The following is a 19,908-nucleotide window of genomic DNA, read 5'->3' as shown; positions in this document are numbered from 1 at the left end:
TGAGCTTAATCAGCTGGGCCCCTCGTCCCAGATGATAAGATAAGATAAAGCTATCTTAAGAATAAAAACATTTTATATGAAATGAAACCTTCAGTGTAGGACTACCTGGCATGTATTCCCCATCATTCTTGCTTCAGAATTTTAACAAAATGCTTGCTTGCCTTGTTGGCTTTGTAAAGTCAGTATTTGCATTAAAAAATGCTTCAGATTCCAGCATGTATCTTTTAAGAATAATGAAATAAATTGGCATTGGCAATGTAAATTCTGCCTTTATTTACTTCTTCTTTTAATCATGAAAGCCATGGTTTTCAACTGATTTAACAAAGTATTGTGACTCCAAAAACTCTGAGGGAGACAGAAAACCTTCCATGTTATGATTTAATTAGTTGGTTTTTTTTTAGGACTGGCTTTGGCAGGGAATAAGTATGCATGTGTATATGTGTGCATGTACACACTCAATATGTGCAGCTTGGAACCTGAGAAAAGCACTTGAGGCACAAGTGTGGAACACCACAATGTTGTTTTTGCAGCCCATGTTTTGGAAGAGAGCAGCACTTGAAGAATATCCTAATTGCATCATCTATTCAATTTTTGTTGAAACTATGTTACTTAAAGTTAGATAGCCTGTTCTCTTGTATATTTTACAATGTCAGGAAAAAAAACATACAAAAAATCCCACTCTCACATTTAAAAAAAAAAAAGAAAAGAAAAAGAAGCCAAGGAAAACAAAACCACCCCACCAAGGAAACAAAAACATCCCCAAACCAAACGATAGGGATTGCTCAAGTAACAGGATTTCAGATGAAGAAATTAAGTATTTAAATATCAATTTAAATAGCAGTGTGTATAATGACATTTCTTGGAGGCAAAATCAAATGTCATTGATTTAAAAAAAAATTGTCTCAGTTGGTACAGTTCAAAATGTGCTTCTATTTCTCAGCTGCAGCTTTGTGTTAAAGAATATTCCCTAAACTTTGTAGTATGTCTGAGACGCAAAATGAGATGCATGTAAAATTTTTTCGTTCTTCCTTTGAAATACCACTGCAAAGAGAACACATCACAGGTGTGTAAGGGGATCTTTTAAGCTTATTTTCACTTATTGTATTAGAGCTCAGACCTACCCACACCAATGCTTCTTTTTACAGATAGTTGTGTGAATGTGTGAATGTCTTGGAGCTTTTTTTTTTTTTTTTTTTGGTCCTTGTAATATATATACAGGACTTTGGACAAGTTCTATCTATGAGATCCTATTTATTACTGCTAATTTTTAGGATGCTCTTGTTAAGTGGCAGTATTTTACTTTATTCAGAAGCTGCTTTTCTGGCTCTCCAGGGGCTTTCGTAATAGTCATATTCTGAAAGAGCTCCTGCTTGTCTTCACAAAAACTTCATTTCATCTGTTTCCAGTGGGAAAATATGTTCTGCGTAATTACTTCAAGTCAAAAATGTAATAATAAGAGTTGTAATCACTGTATGAAATAGCTGGCTGACTTAAAGACAGTAGTTGCACTAAGGCTGTACTTCAAAGTCCTCCCCCACTGGAAACCAATGAACAAGTATTTATCACTTAGAAAACAGTACATGGAGAGCAGTCCTGAAGTGGTCCTGGCTCCTCTGGACTTATTTGGAATGTACAGCAATGTCACACATAGAAACATGTTTGAATATCAAAGTATCAATTTGGCTGCAAGGTTACAGGCACCTCATTTGAAAATACTAGTCTGATTATTATTTTTTTCAGTAGATTTTTCAGTGACTAACACAGCACTTACCAGTGGTCTCTAGGATGAACTGTTTTGAGAACTAAGTGAGGCGAGAACTTAAGAGAAATCTTTTTTTCATCTATGAAATATTCAAGGAATTAAGAACTTTTTCATCCCAAGCTTCCTCTCCCCCTTCCTTTTTTTTAATGGATTTAAAATCAATTTTAAGAATGAGGCAACAAAATTCAGTGTTCTTTGAATTCAGAGTTCAAATTTGCTTGCTGTACTGGTTTTGGCTGGGATAGAGCCAAGCTATGAAAACAACTGTGATTGAATTACAACTTGAACCTAGGTGTTTTATCCTAAGCTGACGGCTTCCTTAAGTAGTTCATTCTTCCTCTCAGACATACAGCCTTTAAAATAAAAACGAATGATGATAAATACCTTTTTAGACTACATAAAGATATCAGATAAAGATACGTAAAGACTGGAACTTGGAAGAAAACATTTCATTTCTCAAGGGACCAAACTGTGATACAAACTGCAGCAATAACTGAGGAGCCACAAAGCACTTAAGGTCTGATACCTTAACTGAAGGAGAATTGTCCAGACAGTCCTAGCAAGTAAACCACACCACATGTTGCATGTCTCTGTTGATTTGATGGAAGAAAATTCCTTTCTGAGTGTAATCTGATAACTAGCTTGATTCTGAGTATGGGGGACATACACAAACCAGACACAAGTGTTGATCTAGCATGCTGTTTCCCCTAGTCATGGTCAGTCTGATTACTCAGAGGCAGAATAATAATTTTCCCTTGTTCTAGGGAACTATGACTGCCTGCATGTGAGTAATCTTTACAGATTACTCATTGAGCCCTGAAATATGAGACCATGTATGATTTATAACTACTGCTCTAACAAATGTGAATCTATCAAAGGCAGTCCAGACATTTGTGTCCTTCATGAGATAAGGAAATCCACTCACTGACTATAGCTACAACAGATCGCAAGAAATGAAGCCCAGTGGGGTGCACTTGTAGAACTGAATAATTAGTTCTGGGTGCCCACACTTTCACAGATTTCAGGGTTTTACGTTGGGCTGTCTCTGATCTGGTCCTGTGGACCGAGTGATGCTGCTTGTTGAAGTGTGTTAGTTGTACACTTGGAGCATGCGTTTCAGTTCAGGTTAATTTGAGCAAAATATAGCTCCAAGACTGCTCTGAGTTGTGGAACAAAGCTCAGTATAAACTATAAGTATACTATAAAGTATATAAAGTATATAAGCATGCTGCTGACCCAAACTGACAAACACACAGTTCTCATATTCTGAAGTGTTTGCTTGACATCTCTCGGGTCAAGGACTTCATACTTTATCGCAGAATGAAAATGCATGCATGAAAATGCATGAAAGCATGTATCTTCTGAAGCCTCTTCAGCCCTGTTAAGACAAGGTCTCCAAGCCAGTCCAAGCCTTTTTGCATTCCATTCTCGCCTTGCCTCCATCCTACAAGTAACGTGTTCCATTTTGCAAGGTGGTTGCATTCAGTTTTATTTTGAGCCTACCTACATTTTCCAGTCATCATCAGCAAGATGTACTCTTTCCTGTACTCTTTTTCTTCACCTGAATAGCTCAGATTTACTCAACTGCATTTGTTGGATTGTATTTAGTCTTGAATTGAGTCTGTACCAAGGATGGGTCCTTCTGGTGATGTGTTAACCCATGAGCTTTTGTCACCTGAAGACAATGCTAGAAAAGATTTTGCATATTCATTATGATTAGCATTGATTTGTCTCTAATGTCAGTATACACTTCGAAATGTGTTTGTAAGCTGGGATTTAAAATCAAAATGCTGTGTCATACTAAGTAAGATGACTTGAAGAAATGCAGTTATATAAAACCTTGCCAACGGTTTTCTTTCCTTCCATATTCAAAGGAAGTACTAGTTTGATCCCAAACCATACTTGTATACATATGTGTACAGTATATATAGATAGATATATTCTCAGTCTCTTTTTATGATGTTGCAGCACTTTCTTAAAAGCTCTTTTTTTTTTTTTTTTTTTTTTCTCCTGAAATTGATGGTGGGTGAATTATTTGTTTGGTGCATAGTTGCCTTCTAAGCTGCGCTAAGTTGGGCTTTCCTGTTTTCCAACACTTAGTAAAAATAAATAAACAAAAAATAATAATTGAATAGCAGCGATAGTTGATTATTTCTTCTCTTTGGCAAATGCTCTTGCATAACTTTGTTTAGTAGAGATGGTAAACTTTGGATTAGAGCTGTGTTATCACATTGGGTGGATACATCCTGCTTGATTCCAAACATGAGGTGTAAATGTTAGGGTCTTTTTGTTTTCTTTCTGTCTGTTATTTTAAGTGCTATAAATATGGTTTATTATTCTTGTCTCTATTCACTGTCAAGTTTGGGGATTTTGAGGACATAAAGGGGTGGGGTTGAGGTTTTTCTTCTTACCATTATTTTTTTTAACCTTTTGAGTGTTTTTTCAGGTATCTCAAATTTTATTTGCTGTTTGTCTTATTTTTCCATTCTTTGAGGCTGTGCTTTAATGCTACTTCCACATATTTGTTTGTTTATATATTTTTTAGAGGGGAGAGAGTACATGTAGAACTATAGCTTATTATTCATCCAGTAGAATATCCTCAAACAATTCCCAATTTTAACTCTTCCTGACACCTAATTTTTGTTTTCTGACAATTATGTCAATATGTAATTCAAACTTTACGAATCTGGCCCTTGGAAAGTTTACACAAGCCACATTTGTGGCTTATACTATGTATTACTTGGGCAGTGGAAACATAGCCAGACCAAAACTCACAGATATGCACTAATTTTTCATCAGCAGTTACCTGTTCTTAATTTATATATAATCTAATTTTGAATTGCTCCAAAGCAAGTCCTCTGAAACAGTGTTCTTTAGAAACCAAGCAACTAAAAAAATTCCCTAAACTTTACTAAAGATGCTCTAAATTATTATTATTTTTAATTCTTAATCAAGCATCTCATATCAGATTTTTCCAATGCCAAAATTTTCTGGGGTACAGTTTTTCTTTTTGATAGCTAATGACTAAGGAAAAGTTTATTTATTCTCTTCAGAGGGCTGAAGGACCACCAGTACCAACTCTGCTTCTGGGAGTGAGAGTTTTATAGGCCTTGGAGTTGCTTCTGTGTGTGTGACATTAAAAGGTAATTTTTGGCATTTGAACATACAGCTCTTTCTCCTTAGTCTTGGTAGTACAAAATCCATATCTGCATTCAAGTTGTCGTGTTTGGTATGTTGATAATGAAGCTTGTGCTCTGGTGACCAAAACCACCACAGGGCAGGTGGCTCATCATTGCAGGAGATCCTCTACAGTAGGTAGTGAGTTGCTACCTGTCCTTCTGCAATGTCGTTTCTGCCTTTTTCAAAAGAGAGAGATCTATGAGGGAAGTCTTCAGGTGTTTTGGCCAGTGGTAGGTGTCTTGTGCTTTTCTGAACTTCATCTGGTTGGAGCTGAATCATATTACTAAATATAGGCCTTTTCCTTCTGTGAACTTTTGTATTTTTTTCTCTTAAGATGGTTCGCTTTATATAGAGAAGGTTACTTCCAGCTGTGAAGATACCTTTTAGGTTCTCTTATTACAGTGCATTTCCAAACTGCTTTGCTTTTGTTTCCTTCCTTGATACTTGTTGGCTGTCTGTGGAATCTCCTGTAAAATAGAATACATGTGGACACCCAGAAAACCTTCCATGTCTCCATGTGCTCTGCTGCCCATTCCTCCTCTCTCAGAACTATGCAGGTCATAGCTCAGGTTATCTCCTCCCTCAAGCAAGATGTCAAAACTGTGACTTCAGGCACGCAGGTTGTAGGACCACAGGATAAGTCAGGCTTAAGGAGACCGTGGAAGGTTGCCTCTGTCAGGCTTGGACAATTTGCAGTTCTGATTGAATAAAATCCTACAGAAGCTTTTGTAGGAAACTGTTTTTTGCCCTCACAAGGAGCTATACAGCATTCCTTCTGTAAAACATACAAGATTGTGAATATAACCTTGCATGAATTTTAAAGGTTCCTACACAGGTTATGGCTGAGGCCATTAAAACTTCCAGACTACTCACAGCTATCTAAAACTTAGATTTCTTCATCCTTAGTGGGTATGAGTTTCTGTACTTTTCAGTTTAATAATATTCATAAATAAATAGACAGGCTACATTTGCATTCTGTCAAACATTTCAGAAATTCGGTGTTTATAAAGCACTCACCATTGTGTTCATTGCTATATAAACTGGAGAAGTAGGGCATGTTCTTCACTATTACAAATTTACAATCCACAGTCAATATTTATTTGTTTGGCATTTCCTTTACGTGCCAGTTCCTGTTGCACAATAAAAATGTGATAGTAAACAATACTTGAGCATGTGGTCATTAGTTTAAGATGCCTAATCTAGCAGTGAAAATAGTCGTTATATCTTCACATCTTTTAATTTCTACTGGAATTGCTATATGACATATCCAGCTTCAGAGTCCAAATTTGATATCTGTCTCATAAAAATTGATTGAATTTGATCTTCCAGGAAAAGAAATGCTTGAGCTCATTCTCTCTGTTTTTCCCCCTTTGTTCCTCAGTCTTTCCTACCTTTTTAGGAATTGGTCAGTAAAACTATGAAACGGGAAAATGAAACGTCATGCATCTACATAAAGTCTTATATGTCACTGTACTTTCTGTGTTAAGCTGAGCGTTCTGAATCTTCACCTCTTTAGATTTAATGCTTCCAATAATGTTTTGTCTTCAGTGGTTTGGGTGGATCTGGATTTGGAGCTGTGTTTTTGTTGGAGTGCCTCTACGTTGGATCCCTGCAGCTTTCAGTGCTTGGAAAAGTTATAACTTACAATAGAAGACAAAGTAAACACACCATCAAAGAGGAAAAACTTAAATCTCTGTTTATTCACCTGCGTGCTAGAGATGAATCCTATTCACAGCAACTAGTTGAAATATTCTAGATATTAAAAGGCTTGGCCAAAAATGAATTTATTTAAATGCCTGTGACTGTGTTCCAATAGAATTTGTGTACCAGATGTTGGTTTGCAGAAACAGTATGCTGGATGAAGTTTGAAAGTAGTGTCAGATAACAGCACAGAATATATAGATGGGGAAAATGCATTCCTGGACAATTTTGTAATTAAGAAATAGGCTGTGGCAGCCTGTGCATTTCTAGATGACTATGGCATGGGAACTTTAAATAGAAAGACTGGCGAGTGAGTGGTTTTTCAAGACTTGACAGGTGGAATTACACCTTGTGATCTCCCGCTGATGTGACCTCCTCATCAGCATGGCAAATAAGTGTTTATTGGTTTATCTTTGTGATATCTGCTTTAACAATTAAAACAAAAATTTGGTCCAAGGTATAGTAAGTTACTGGAAGAAATAAAACTATTTCTTCTGTTTTAGAAGTAAAACTGTCTATGTTTGAGACTATGTTTTTGCTTCCAAATGCAGTTTATTTTCAGTGGAAGGCAAGTCAACTTAGCATTCAAAATAAACAGTCCCACCACCCTCTTCCTACATATGAGTCTTAGAAGGAGCTCCTGGACCTTGTGCATAGATGAGATAGAATCATCATATAATCATAGAAGAGCCTGGGTTGAAAAGGACCACAATTATCATCTAGTTTCAATTCCCCTGCTATGTGCAGGGTCGCCAACCACCAGACCAGGCTGCCCAGAACTACGTTCTGCCTGGCCTTAAATGCCTCCAGGAGTGGGGTATCCACAACCTCTCTGGGCAAACTGCTGCAGTGCAATCACAACCATCTGAGTGAAAAACTTCCTCCTAATATCCAATCTAAATCTTGCCTGTCTTACTTTAAAACCATTCTCCCTCGTCCTGTCTGCTATCAACCCATGTAAACAGTTGTTCCCCCTCCTGTTTATATGCTCCCTTCAAGTACTGGAAGATAGAAGAGATACAAGTGAAAAAGAGAAAGATGAAAGTGGATGTTTTAGCTTAGGAATGTGAATTTTTAAATTAAAATACGAATTTGAAAAGCAAGATTAGGAGGATGTAAAAATTGATTTACAGTTCCCTGTTATGTCTGTAGGAGTTTTAGATGGGCCCAGTGCAGGTGCAGGCTATGGCTGACCAAAGTTGCCTGGCTGAGACAGAGAAACTGTGGATATCCCATCCCTGGAATTGTTCAAGTGCCAGATTGGAATGGGCTCTGGGTGTAGTGGGAGGTATCTGCCTATAACAGCAGGAGAGTTGGAATAAGATGATCTTTAAGGTCCATTGTGACTCAAACCATTCTATGATTCTATATAGCATTAATTTAGTGAGATTTACGCCAAAATCATTGAAATGAAATGTCACCCCATGATTCGTTTATCTTCAGAGGACGATTGTCACTTTAGGGAATGTGGGAGTTTTCTGTGTGGTAGGTAGCTTGGAAGAAAATTATTCCAGGTGTTTAAGGGTCAGTATCTTGAGAATGATCACTGGGTGATCTCCAGAATAACTGCAGAATGCATTGGGGAACAAAATGGCTTCTTCCTATGCAGAGCACTGTGGTACTTGGGAAGCAGTGTCTTTGTGGCAAAAAAAAAAAAAAAAAACACAAAACAAACCAACAAAAACAACAACAACAAAAAAACCCACACACAAAAAAACCTAAAAACAACAACAAAAAAAACCCTTACATAATACATAAATGTTTCAAGTGAGTAGTATCTAGGAATAGTAGAGAAGCTGTATCACTTCTGTATTTGGCACTGGTACAATCACTTTTCCATTGCTGTGTTCTTTTCTGGTGTCCCTAAGTCTGTTGATAAAATGGTAAGGGATTGATCAAAGGACTGGATACTTTGCCTTGCGGTGAGACATTCTGGAATCTTGCTCTGTTTATCTTATCCATGAGAAGGCTAAGAGTTGACCTGATCAGAGTGTCTGCATTGGGGAAAAAAACATTGAAAAACTGTTAACAATCTGGCAGACAAAGATATAAAAAGGTCCAGTGGTTGCTATTTGAAGTTCAGAATTCCATTGCAGGTTTTCAACAGTGAGAATGATTAGCCCCTGCGATATCTTAACAAAGGTTGTGGTGGTTTCCTTTCCACTGACAATTTTAAAATCAAGACTGAATGGTTTCTTAAATGATATGTTTTAGTAAAGCACAAGTTTTCTGGCTTCTTTGTACAGGGCATTGGAGTAATTGATCACAAAAATGCCCCTTGACCTCGAATATCTTAATTCTTTTAAATTAAGACAATAGCTAGAGTCTAGCTAGTCATTTTTTGTTTTGTTTTTCATCCAAAACTTGTGTTTACATAGCTCGAGTGAAAAATATGCCTTTTTCTTGGCCAGCTCCTTTTCATAGCCCATTAGATGATTTTCAACTATTATGACTTTGCAGATTTATAGAGTTGGTACATTGGTATGCTATAGGATATTGGTTCAATTCTTAGGTACCCTGAACTCATATGCCACGCAGGAGTTTAGTTTATTTTCTTGAACTGAAGAGAGACGTATGGAATAACTTTTATAGCATTAATTGAATTTCAGGTTATGAAATCTACTCTTTCTGCAATAAGTGCAGCTTGCAGCAGTCTTTTAGTTGATTCTCTCCTCCAAGTTCCATCTGTGCACCTCATGTTTTGCTTTCAGTGATAAGTGTCTCGGAGACATTCTTGCTAGATCTGAGCTAGAATCCAATTACCAGAGTTTGTGTAGCTGCAATCACGGTCATTAAGCTGACCAATGTACCAATAATCACAGCTTCTGAATTCAGAGAACTTGAAAGTCCAATAACATAATGAACAGGCAGTGAGCAATGTTAGTATCGTAATGAGCATGGTGTTCTGACCCTTGAAAGAAATTATGTTAACGTGATGTTATTTTCTACCGCTTCTTCTATTTGCAATTCATTTTGCACCCGTTTATCCATTTTTACAGCTGTATAAAAATATCATGTTCTTGGGGTGAAGTGAACACAAGATGCTGAAGAGACTTGTAACTACTTGCAAGTAAGTGTACAAGAAAGAAACAAATTGGTAGCAGTTATTGTGGTATGGGCTGCAAGACATTAAAATCGATAGGAAATTAAATGCTGCTAGTTCTTTTGCTCACAAAACAACTTGTCTTATTGTGGGGAACAGACTAGACTCATTTTGCACCATTCGTTCTCTTGTGATTTCAAATAGTCATAACAGTTCACTTTAAGCCATATTGCTGAAGTGGTTTTAATACTTTTGATCCAGACAAGAGTTAAAGTAATTAGCTGACATTTGATTTTACTTGATATGGATCCAAACCATGAAACTTTGAACACCCCTACATTTCAGAAGTATTTCATTCAGTGTTTGGGTATTAGTCTGTGTTCTCAAGTAACCTTTTCTAACTTGGCGTATTTTATCCCAGATTTAAAATAATAATAATAAAAAAAACCCAACAACATAGGGAACCAAGTCTGTAAATGTTTTTTGTTTAAACACAGAGATGCCCTAGAATGTAGCTGTAGAAGCAGCAAGCTGAAGGAATAAGAAGGACACTGCCTGTATGTGCTTGTGTTTATGTGCAGTGTTCACACCTGGCTACATATCTGTGTGGCTGTACAAAACGTTGCTCCTGCTGCAAGGAGCTTACAATGTTAACAGACAGCCAGGGCAATCATGTGCTTTGAGACCCAGAGGATGGTGCTAACTTAGAGCATGTGTGCATTTTTGGTTTTATGATGTGATGACAGCAGCATTCTGACACTGGTTAACATTTGTGGGCCTTGTGGAAGGAGTGAGTTTTCATGAGGGATTTGGATAGAGAAAACCTGCCTGCTTGGCACACAGAGTCAAGGAGGGTGTTCCAGGCAGAGTTGAATTAGGGATGTGAGAACTGAGAGAGTAGTGTGATGTTTTACATTGTATGTGACGCAACTGGTAACTTGGAATGTAGCTGACCATGTTTTGTAAGCTTGTTATTTTTTTCTTGCAGTCTAATACAGAAGGGGAAAAGTATGTTGTTATGAAGAAATTCAAAAGGAAACATATAGTAACATATAAGTAAAGTAAAGTAAACATATACTGCTGAGCATAGATAGTTACATTTACTTCCTCTTTCAGTTATCTGAGGATTAAGAAAGCTGTATACCATAAGATATATTTGTTGTGTTAAGAGATGAGATGGAAAGAGAAGGCTTTCCAAGGGGTGAGGGATTTGTAGAACTTGATTATAGCCTGTGTGTATAGGGCAAAGAGCTAAAGTTAAGTTGATATCTTCAAGATGGCATGCTTATGTGATACTGGAAACAGTGCTGGAATACTTGATTTGTTGGAGTATGTGCTCAGTATCCAAGTAATTTAGCAGCAGAGCATATTGTGATTTTTCCTGCTTAGGGACAAGATGAACTGAAAGAAAGATTGCAGAAGTTGTTTGTCTGCTTCCTGTGAAGCTCTGCTAAGAACGACTGATGACAATGTAGAAGAAAGGCAGTTCTGTGACATACACTTCACAATAACTTACTGTATACAAAATACTTGCAAGCTGTTCAGTTGCCTGAAGCAGCACAGTCAGAAATTTTCAGATTCTCTCATAAAGTTTACTCTGGACTATAGCATACAAATAATTTTCTGTCCATTTATTCTTTTCCCTTACCGCTGTCTAACCTTTTATTGACTTTTTTGCCTACTATGGTGAAGAAAGAGAGAAAAATATCTGATGCATTTTCAGGTTTTTATTGTAACGTAGTAAATAGGAGAGTGAGAGGGAAACTCATCATTGTATGACCATCATGATCTCCCTATTATCCAAAATCAATGTGTCTAATAATCAGCCATTTAAGTAGAAATACATGCACTCCATCTGTAACACCTCTCTTATGAGGATTTCAGAGCAGTTTACAGGTTTTAACGCTGCACCTCACAACAGTGTTCTGAAAAGAAAAAACACAGTGGAGAAATTGCAAATTTGTTTAGGTTGTTCATGAGATAAAAAGGCCAGTTGATATGTGATAGTTTGGGGAACTTATACGCAACTTAAAATTTTGGGATAAATGTACACTGCTTACATAATCACTCTTTCATATATTCTGTGTTATCTGAAGCTATGAAGGATTTACCCTTCATCTCCTAAGTAAGGCTAACACAAGGTAACTGAGGACCATTTTATGCTGTTAGCTCCTGTCATATGAGAGTCTGTTGGTACAGAGCTATGGCTGAAGTCCAGAGAAGTCAGCATAATTTAATTTGCCTTGTCGATCAAAGGGTTGACAAAAAAACCCATCTTAACAGAAACAGGGAAAAGGAAAAGTAACGCACGGACAGTCATAGATAAAGGAAAGCTGAACAGTGGAGTTGAGTTCTGTAGCCAAGATGACAAAATTTGAGAAAGTTCAAAGAGGGTAGCAATTATGACCTACATGGATCCTACGTATCTGCTCTAATGTTATCCGTGGTCCTCAAGCCAAACTATTGAGAATTGCAGCCTTTAGCTTTATCCCTCCTGTTGTGCAAATGGCCTTGTGTTCCTTCTTCACCTTGGGTAGTTGCACTAAGTCACAATCATACATAAGCTTCTCTCTGACAGTCTCTGAAATAATGTGAAGATTGTACTGTGTGACTGGGTAGTGTTTTTTTATGAAAAATCTGTTAGATTTTGGGTGGTGTGGCTGTACGAGGCACTGCTCATGAGAGTCATACTTCTAGTATAAAGGGTGGGTCCTGCTCAAGGCTGCCGGAAAAAGGTGTGAGGGCTGTGGGACAAAGCAGGGCAGTCTTCCTGCTGCCTACCTGGAGGATTCTCCTGTGCAAACTGTTGCTGGAGGCATGCATGGGTTATGTTATGGAAGGAGTTAGTTCATTACAGAAGAGAGCACAGGGCTGGAGCAAAAGTTGCAAAAGTAGAAGGACGACGCTGAAGTTGCCTTGTTTGATACCAGTATCGTGCAGCTGCTCCAGAGGGACAGAGAGGAAAAAATATCCTTGATTTGAAGTACAAACATCATGCTGGATATGAGATCCTGACCCCTACTATTTCAAACCCCAGAAGGGTCTCTGAGTGGTGGTGAATAACTGAAAGCATCTTGTAACTTTACTTTTGTTTTATTCTATTTAATTCTTTTTCTTAAAGCGCAGGATTCTGTGAGGAACCTTGAATGAGTTTGAGGTACAGATTTGCTGAGGGTGAGATTCAAGGAAACTAAAAGGGGACTCAGGGGTCTCACCATGTGTTAAAGCAACAATTGCTTGGGAATACACAGTTCTGTGTTTGATGTGGTTACAGAAAGGCAGTCCCTGTGACAGAGAGGGGAGGGATGCACTCATGCCTAGCTCATTCCTGTTTCCTTCTTGTACATCTTCAAAGAATGAGGGTATTTGCAAGATGAAGTTGTCTCGGAGAGAGTGGATGCAACAGGATGTGTGCACAGGTTCAGGGATTTAAGGCAGTTGGTCTTGTAGTATGTGCCTTTGCCATGGGTGCATGTGTGTGAGAATTTAGTAGTATGTATACCAGAAAGGATACTATTCTCATCTCTTGATGAGAATCAAGAGATGAGAATAGTACATGAGCCTGGTCTCAGAGAACTCCAGCCTTCACAACGTGTCCCAATGTCTAAGCAGCTTCCCAACACTCACTTGGCTCCTCGTGCCGCCCACCACACACCCAGAGTGTTTTGCACAGGATAGGAGCTGAACACTGCCATACTGAGCTGGGAGAAGAGTGTTGGGGGGGATGGAGCAGCCACAGAACAAGAATGTGGTGTGCAGATGTGCGAAGGTGAGAGTAAAGCTTATCAGCTACTGGTTCCAGAGGGTGGTGGGCTTTTTCCTTTCTTCTTTTCCCAGCTCAGCTGGTGAAGTCAGCCATTAAACAACAGCTTTTATACATCCACATAAGATAAAATTATTGGAGTACTATGTTAGGGCATAGATACACTGGAATACTTTAAAACACAGCAATTAAACATGGTCTTTGCTCCTTGGACCAGCTGCTGTCAGAATGACCCCTATTCAAATGCTCTTGACATCTCGAAGACGTTTCCCTTTTCATGTATAATATTTCTCTTTTGTTTCTAGTAAACTAGATGTAAACAGGCAGACTTCTGTGAAGTCCTGTGACCAATTAAGTATCTAAGAAAGATCTATTATTATGTTATTCTGGTTTCAGGAACAACTTGAGCCTTCAGACCTCTGCTAACCTGCTGTGCTGACTCAGCGCCTAAGAAGGAGCTGACTGTGTGTAGGGCAGGGACTGTTCCCTGACTCTGGAGGAAGGCAGAACAGTAAAGACTCATAAGGGCATAGAAGGATGCAGCCAGGGTTTGTTGTACTATCACTCAAGTCATAAAAAAGAGAGTATATTTAGTTGGAAACATAAGAGCTTGTGACCTAAAATGTTGATTAGATGCAAATGCCTTTCTTCTGAGATGCCTGTGCATGTTGTATTCAACTCATTTTGGGTAGAACCTCATAGAAAATAAACTTACAGATTCTCTTTCTTTTTGGAGATAATGGTCTTTATTTTTATTACAAAGATCTAGAAGTGACTGCAGGAAGGTGCTACAGTAGAGATGATGTGTACATAGCAGGTGTTGTACCCATTCTGTAGTTTGCTACACTTAATACTGCTGTGTTCACAAGTCAGAAGTTGCATCTGTGTTGATAATGAATTTCAATGGAAGTACCATTCCAGATGCATAGATTATGGTGCCAATATTGTTATATTTTGCTGCTGTTTTGTACTTAAATGCTCAGCTTCAAATTAGAATTGAGCATACAAGTTTAGTTTATGAATTTTATGTATCTTGATCTCTGTTTATACCTTTATTTAAAATGTATCAAGTTCATTAAATTGCTGTACATGCTAGTTAAAAATAAAGAGATTATATTTCTTTTTATCCACTTCCCAGTGCAGAAGCTTGACAATGAGTACACTTGCAGAACCTCCTTTTCAAAACTACTTGTAATCATGCGGTAGAGAACATTTTACAGAAAAGAGGACCTCCAGCCTAAATAATTTCCAAATGATCTTAAAGTGTAATTTTTCTTCTTCTTATTTTGTAGCTAGCTATGGATCAAATCCAATTTGCAAAGGCTGTTTGTCTTGTTCAAAGGATAATGGATGCATCAGATGCCAGCATAAGTTATTCTTCTTCCTACGAAGAGAAGGAATGAGACAGTATGGTGAATGCCTGCATTCCTGCCCATCAGGGTATTATGGACTCCGAACGCCAGATATGAACAGATGTTCAAGTGAGTGGTGTGGGTTTTTTGTTTGTTCTGTTGATGTTTTTGAAAGCTCACATACAGTTTTTATTGGGAAGCCATAATTTACACTCTGTTTTTAGGGTGATATGTGGTGGAACATAATATTTTTATAGCCGTCATGATCTTCATAAAAACTTATTTGCTAATGTCCAAGCTCACACCAAGATCTGTTATGTTCAGCAAATTAAATAGTTGTTGTGTTAGCCTAGCTGTTGTTATTGCTTCTTTAATTTTAATTAAGATGAAGGTTAGGAAAGAGTTATGATTTAAGCAGCTATTTTTTAAAAAAATAATTCTCTTTATATGAAAATAAGAAAAGATTAAGCATATATTTAACAATGCTTCATGTAGATAAAAGCCCAGTATATGCACTGGGATACGGGTGGGCTTCTCATCAAGCTTTTTGTTCCGACACGATTTTCAGGTGACCAGACACATCGCAACATACATGTTTTAATATGTAAGTGTTGCTGTTTTAATAAAACAGATGTACTATTAAGAACAAACAAACAACCTTTCACTGTTAGTGCTGCATTTTATTTGGAAATTTACAACCTGCTAATGTGCAACAAGATTCCTTGTTTGCGTGTTGGTGCCTAGCAGTACGGCTGTTAAGGCCTATGAGTGCTCTGGTATATCTGCACGTTATTTCACTGCTATCTGGCACTTGTGCCTATTTGTATCGATTTTTCCATATGCTCATATGTGGACGATTACCCATATGGATTATTAATCATTGCTACCACCCCTAATTCATAGTTTTTTCGTGTGTCATAGTCTGACCAGAATTAGGTCACCAAACTGAAGAACCTGAAGTGAGAAACAGCTTTTCTTTGCTTCCTGAACTAATCAGACATTCATTAAATGTAGGGCACTCTCCCGTGGGTCCTGCAACATGTCACAGGGATGCACTGTGTTGTGAGGAAGTGGGTGCTGTCCTTCAGATCGCACATAATCTTGACAGGCCTATGAGGTCATTCTGTGGCACTTTTGGCTGGAATAAGAGCATTAACTGCAGTGCTCTGGCCACATTCCAGCCCTTGTAATGACATCTCGCCTGTTTCTCCCCGTTCCCTGTGCGGATGCAGTGGATATGGTATTCCTTGCTTTGTGATAGGTAGTGCTGTTGAGTGCTGCCTAATCTGTACCAGGTGGCTAGGTTTTGATGAAGAATTCAATGAGAGCAGAAGAGCATTTATACATCCCTTCTGTAAAACAATTTAGGAGCTTGGCCTTAATTTTCATTGCATGGTTTTGAATTCAGCAACTTGTCCACTTTCAGCCTTTTGGGAATGGGCTGTAAAAGCTAGGCAACATGAAAAAGTTTTTGAATATTGTTACAGTTTTGGGAAATATATGAATGTATTTATGTTAGCCTGTACTGTGTTTGTGAGATAGGAAACATTGTCTGTGCGGATAGTTGTTCTTTGCTTTCTTTCAAGCAAACAAACTGTCCCAAAAAACCCCAAAGCTTGCAGAAGGTGAACTGTGAATTCAATACCACTTATTCTACATTTTTACCACTTACAGAAAGTGGCCTTTTTTCCTAAATTACAGGATTGGTTTTGAAAAGCACAAATGTGAGGCTGTGTCCAATCTATATTGGCATGTGTTGAGTGCTGGATATTTAACTCACCCTCATGCCTTTGACAGTCTCTCCCTCTGAGAATAATTATACAGTTGCATTTACAGACCAGTGCTGGTTCCCCTCCAATGATTTTTGAGCTGTGTATTTTTATTTTGGTGTGATCGCCAACTGGTGTATTTATAAATCATATCTGCGTTTTTGTCTTGGTTTGGTGATCTTGCATGGTACACACGTTGTGTTGTGGACACAGACGTTTTGTGGATTCAAGCTGAGATAAAATAAACATTCCTGAAAAATAGAATAGGTTTTGTCCTATTTGATGTCAGATACTTTTAGTTACAGCTTGTTACAGACAATTGCTCAGATAGTATTATCTCAGCTAAAAATAATAAAAATTCTGGCTCCATTGAAATCTGTCTGCGAGTTGCAGGGCTTGAACTACTTAGGTTGAAATGATTTCTGCCCTATTAATGCCTTTACAGGCACAAATGCTGTTTAACGTTTTATTACTGGAACACTTGCCCATTTTTGTTCAAGAAGCTATAGAACATATTTTTATGGAAAATGTTGACATGATTTTAAAAGCCAAACATAGTTAGTGCCAAACGTAACACAATAAATACTACAGCCAAGTGCAACAGCTCCAAATTTATGGAAATTTTGAATTTCAAGGCTGATTTTCTTTTCTACATGTAAGCAGTATGCGTCTCTTGAATTTGCTGAATGGTTCTAGACTGTTTTTCTAGTAACAGTGAATCATGTACTTTCTAAATTGGTTTTCCCTAGAAATCGATGTAGTGCTTCCTGCTGGGGCTTATTTTCATCTGGAACACTGAAGTCAAAACACTTGAACATGAAATTGAAAAGTGTTGGGTCTTTCCTCCACAAGAGTGCCCAAGAAGAGTGCTACACTTCATTAATTTTCCAAGAAATTTTAATAATTAATAACTTTGAAGCGAGGAGGAAAAAAATCTTCTGAGAAAGACAAAACAATAAACCTGAATAAAAGAATAGAATGAACTCTGTCACCCCAGTGGTTGTTTCAACTTTGGTTTAAGCCTATCTTGAATCTTTCAACCTGGTCAGTGTCTATGGTAAGCTTTTTGGGGGAAGACATGGTAACAGTTTAGAAATCACAGTTCCCTTCAGCTTGAGTTGGCAACTCCATTTGTTTATGTTCACCTTCTTTCCTCATGGGAGGACCAGGCATTTCTAAAATTGTCATTAGCTGTTCCATGTGCCTTCAGTGAAAACAAGATAAAGAGAAGCTTTTAATAACTATCTTGTTAATCCATTATTTATAATACACATGAAGTTAATTCACTGTGTAAAGAAAGATAATGATTTTTTTTTTAAGCTTTCTTACAAAATGGCAAGGTATCATTAATATTTAATGGTTTAATTATTGCTTAGGTAATATAGCAGAACATACAAAGCTCGGAGGCTGTTTATTTAATTACTTATTTATTTACAATTGTGGTACAGGCATCAGAGGCATCAGATTTTTTATTTTTTTTTTTCCACTTATTCCACTACTTTTTCCTCATTCACATGCTTCTTGGTAAGTATGTGGTCGTGTTTTTTTTAATTTTTGACCTTATTTTGTATTTTCTACCATTCTGGCAACAAAAAATCTTAATAGTGCTTTGAATTAAAGATTTCTTAAAGCTGTAGTCAATTTAGATTTAATATACCAGTTGTGTATTTGTAAAATACTAATTAAAACCACTTTGGTTTGGCAATTGTTTAAACGATCTCAACTAATAATAAATCGAGATTAGAACATAATAGAAATATATTAAGTGTTTAGTAAATGAATTTATTAAAATAATAATAATAATCCTCATTATGGTATTTTATAAGCAGCATTTTATATTGCAAGCACTGATCTCTGTGAAATGATAGACCTGGGGTAAACTTCAGTAATGATTACTGGCAAGTGGTTGCATTTGTTGTTCTCCAGACTCATGTTCATCCACTGCCAAAAGCTGCAGCTCGAAAAGAATTTCTAGTTTTAATACTAAATCCTTCAGCTACTGAAGCCTCTTCTGTTTAGAAGTTTGTTAGCACTCTTATAGTCTGAAGCTCTTTTGCTCGTGATTTTACTCCTCCATTTCCTTAAAGCCAATTGATGCTTTGCTCTTTGTTTTTTCATAGAATCACAGAATTGTTTGAGTTGGAAGGGACCCTTAAAGGTCAACTAGTCCATCTCCCCTGCAATGAACAGAGATTTCTACAGCTGTATGGTTTGCTCAGGTCTTGACTGTGTCCAGGAACAGGCATACACCACATCTCTGGGCAACCTGTTCCAGTGCTTCACTACTCTGATTGCAAAAAACTTATCCCTATATTCAGCCTAAATCTCCCTTAATCCATCAGTCACTCAGCTAATTCTCCATCTTCTACAAGAACTGCTCACATCAGAGCTTACTTTAGCTCTGGCCATCTCCTTCTCTTAACAGCCCCGTCTGTCCCCCACGTGCCTTTATCTTCTGTCTTTAGGGTGAATTATGAAACCCACGGCAGGGAGGTTGGAGCTAGATGATCTTTAAAGATCCTTCTAAGCCATTCAAGGATTCTATGAAATGTGTAGTCCAGCTGTATTTTTGAAATGTCTCCTAACTCAGGAAATTCTGCATGGGAATCAGCGTAGGAGGTGGTATGGAGTGCCAAGGAGTGCTAGCAGCCCGTCAGTATGGCAGCCTGGGGGTAACACTGGAGCACCAGGGCTGCAGAAGAAAGGCGAGAGAAGCAATAGAAGCATTTTATGCTTCAATTTGATTTTCAAAGGTATTAGGTTTCCTTGCAATTCAACTTATTCTGGCATCTTAAATGCTAGTTGAAGATGTACTGTGGAAGGACAGTATTTGTTTTAATAACATCATACTTTCTTTAAATGCAGTAAAGACTTAAGTATTCACAGGAGTGCTTTTTTTTTTTTTTTTCTTAATCATACCAAACGTATGTACCTGGGTCAAAATTTAATTTATATTTTGAATTCCCAGGCTTTTGATTTTTTTCCTTAAAATATGAGTCTGTCAATTGTTTAATGCTTATTATAACAGAAGAACTAGTAGAATTGTCTTACCATGACTGTCAGGAAGTCAACACAGGCCAGGGAAACCTTTTTATGACTGTAGTTCACTGGACCTGGCTTGTAATCCAGGCCTCTTACCTCCAGAATTCTTTAATTTACCATTTATGTAGTGCTCTGTAAATATTGAAAACTTTATCTACCTTAATTAGATATATTTTTGTAATGATATACAATATCAGTATTCACATCAATATAAATTAGATAAAGCCTAAATCAAATATTTTATTGCTGACTAGCTAAATACTCTTTTTCTACAACAGATTGGTTTCTCTAATATT

General features: G+C 37.5%; 1 protein-coding gene across 1 annotated transcript in view; it reads left to right on the top strand.

The window, feature by feature from the left end:
• The window catches only part of RSPO2 (R-spondin 2), a 97,502-nt gene that overhangs the window by 35,571 nt on the left and 42,023 nt on the right, over positions 1–19,908 (top strand). Inside the window, exon 2 of the mRNA XM_085221572.1 lies at positions 14,742–14,930. Within this exon, the coding sequence (XP_085077698.1) occupies positions 14,742–14,930 (189 nt within the window). The remainder of the gene's footprint in view (positions 1–14,741; positions 14,931–19,908) is intronic.

Source organism: Meleagris gallopavo, chromosome 3, assembly GCF_905368555.1.
Source record: "Meleagris gallopavo chromosome 3, MGAL_WU_HG_1.1, whole genome shotgun sequence".
In the NCBI taxonomy this organism is placed as follows: domain Eukaryota; kingdom Metazoa; phylum Chordata; class Aves; order Galliformes; family Phasianidae; genus Meleagris; species Meleagris gallopavo.
This window is presented reverse-complemented; position numbering and strand designations above follow the sequence as displayed.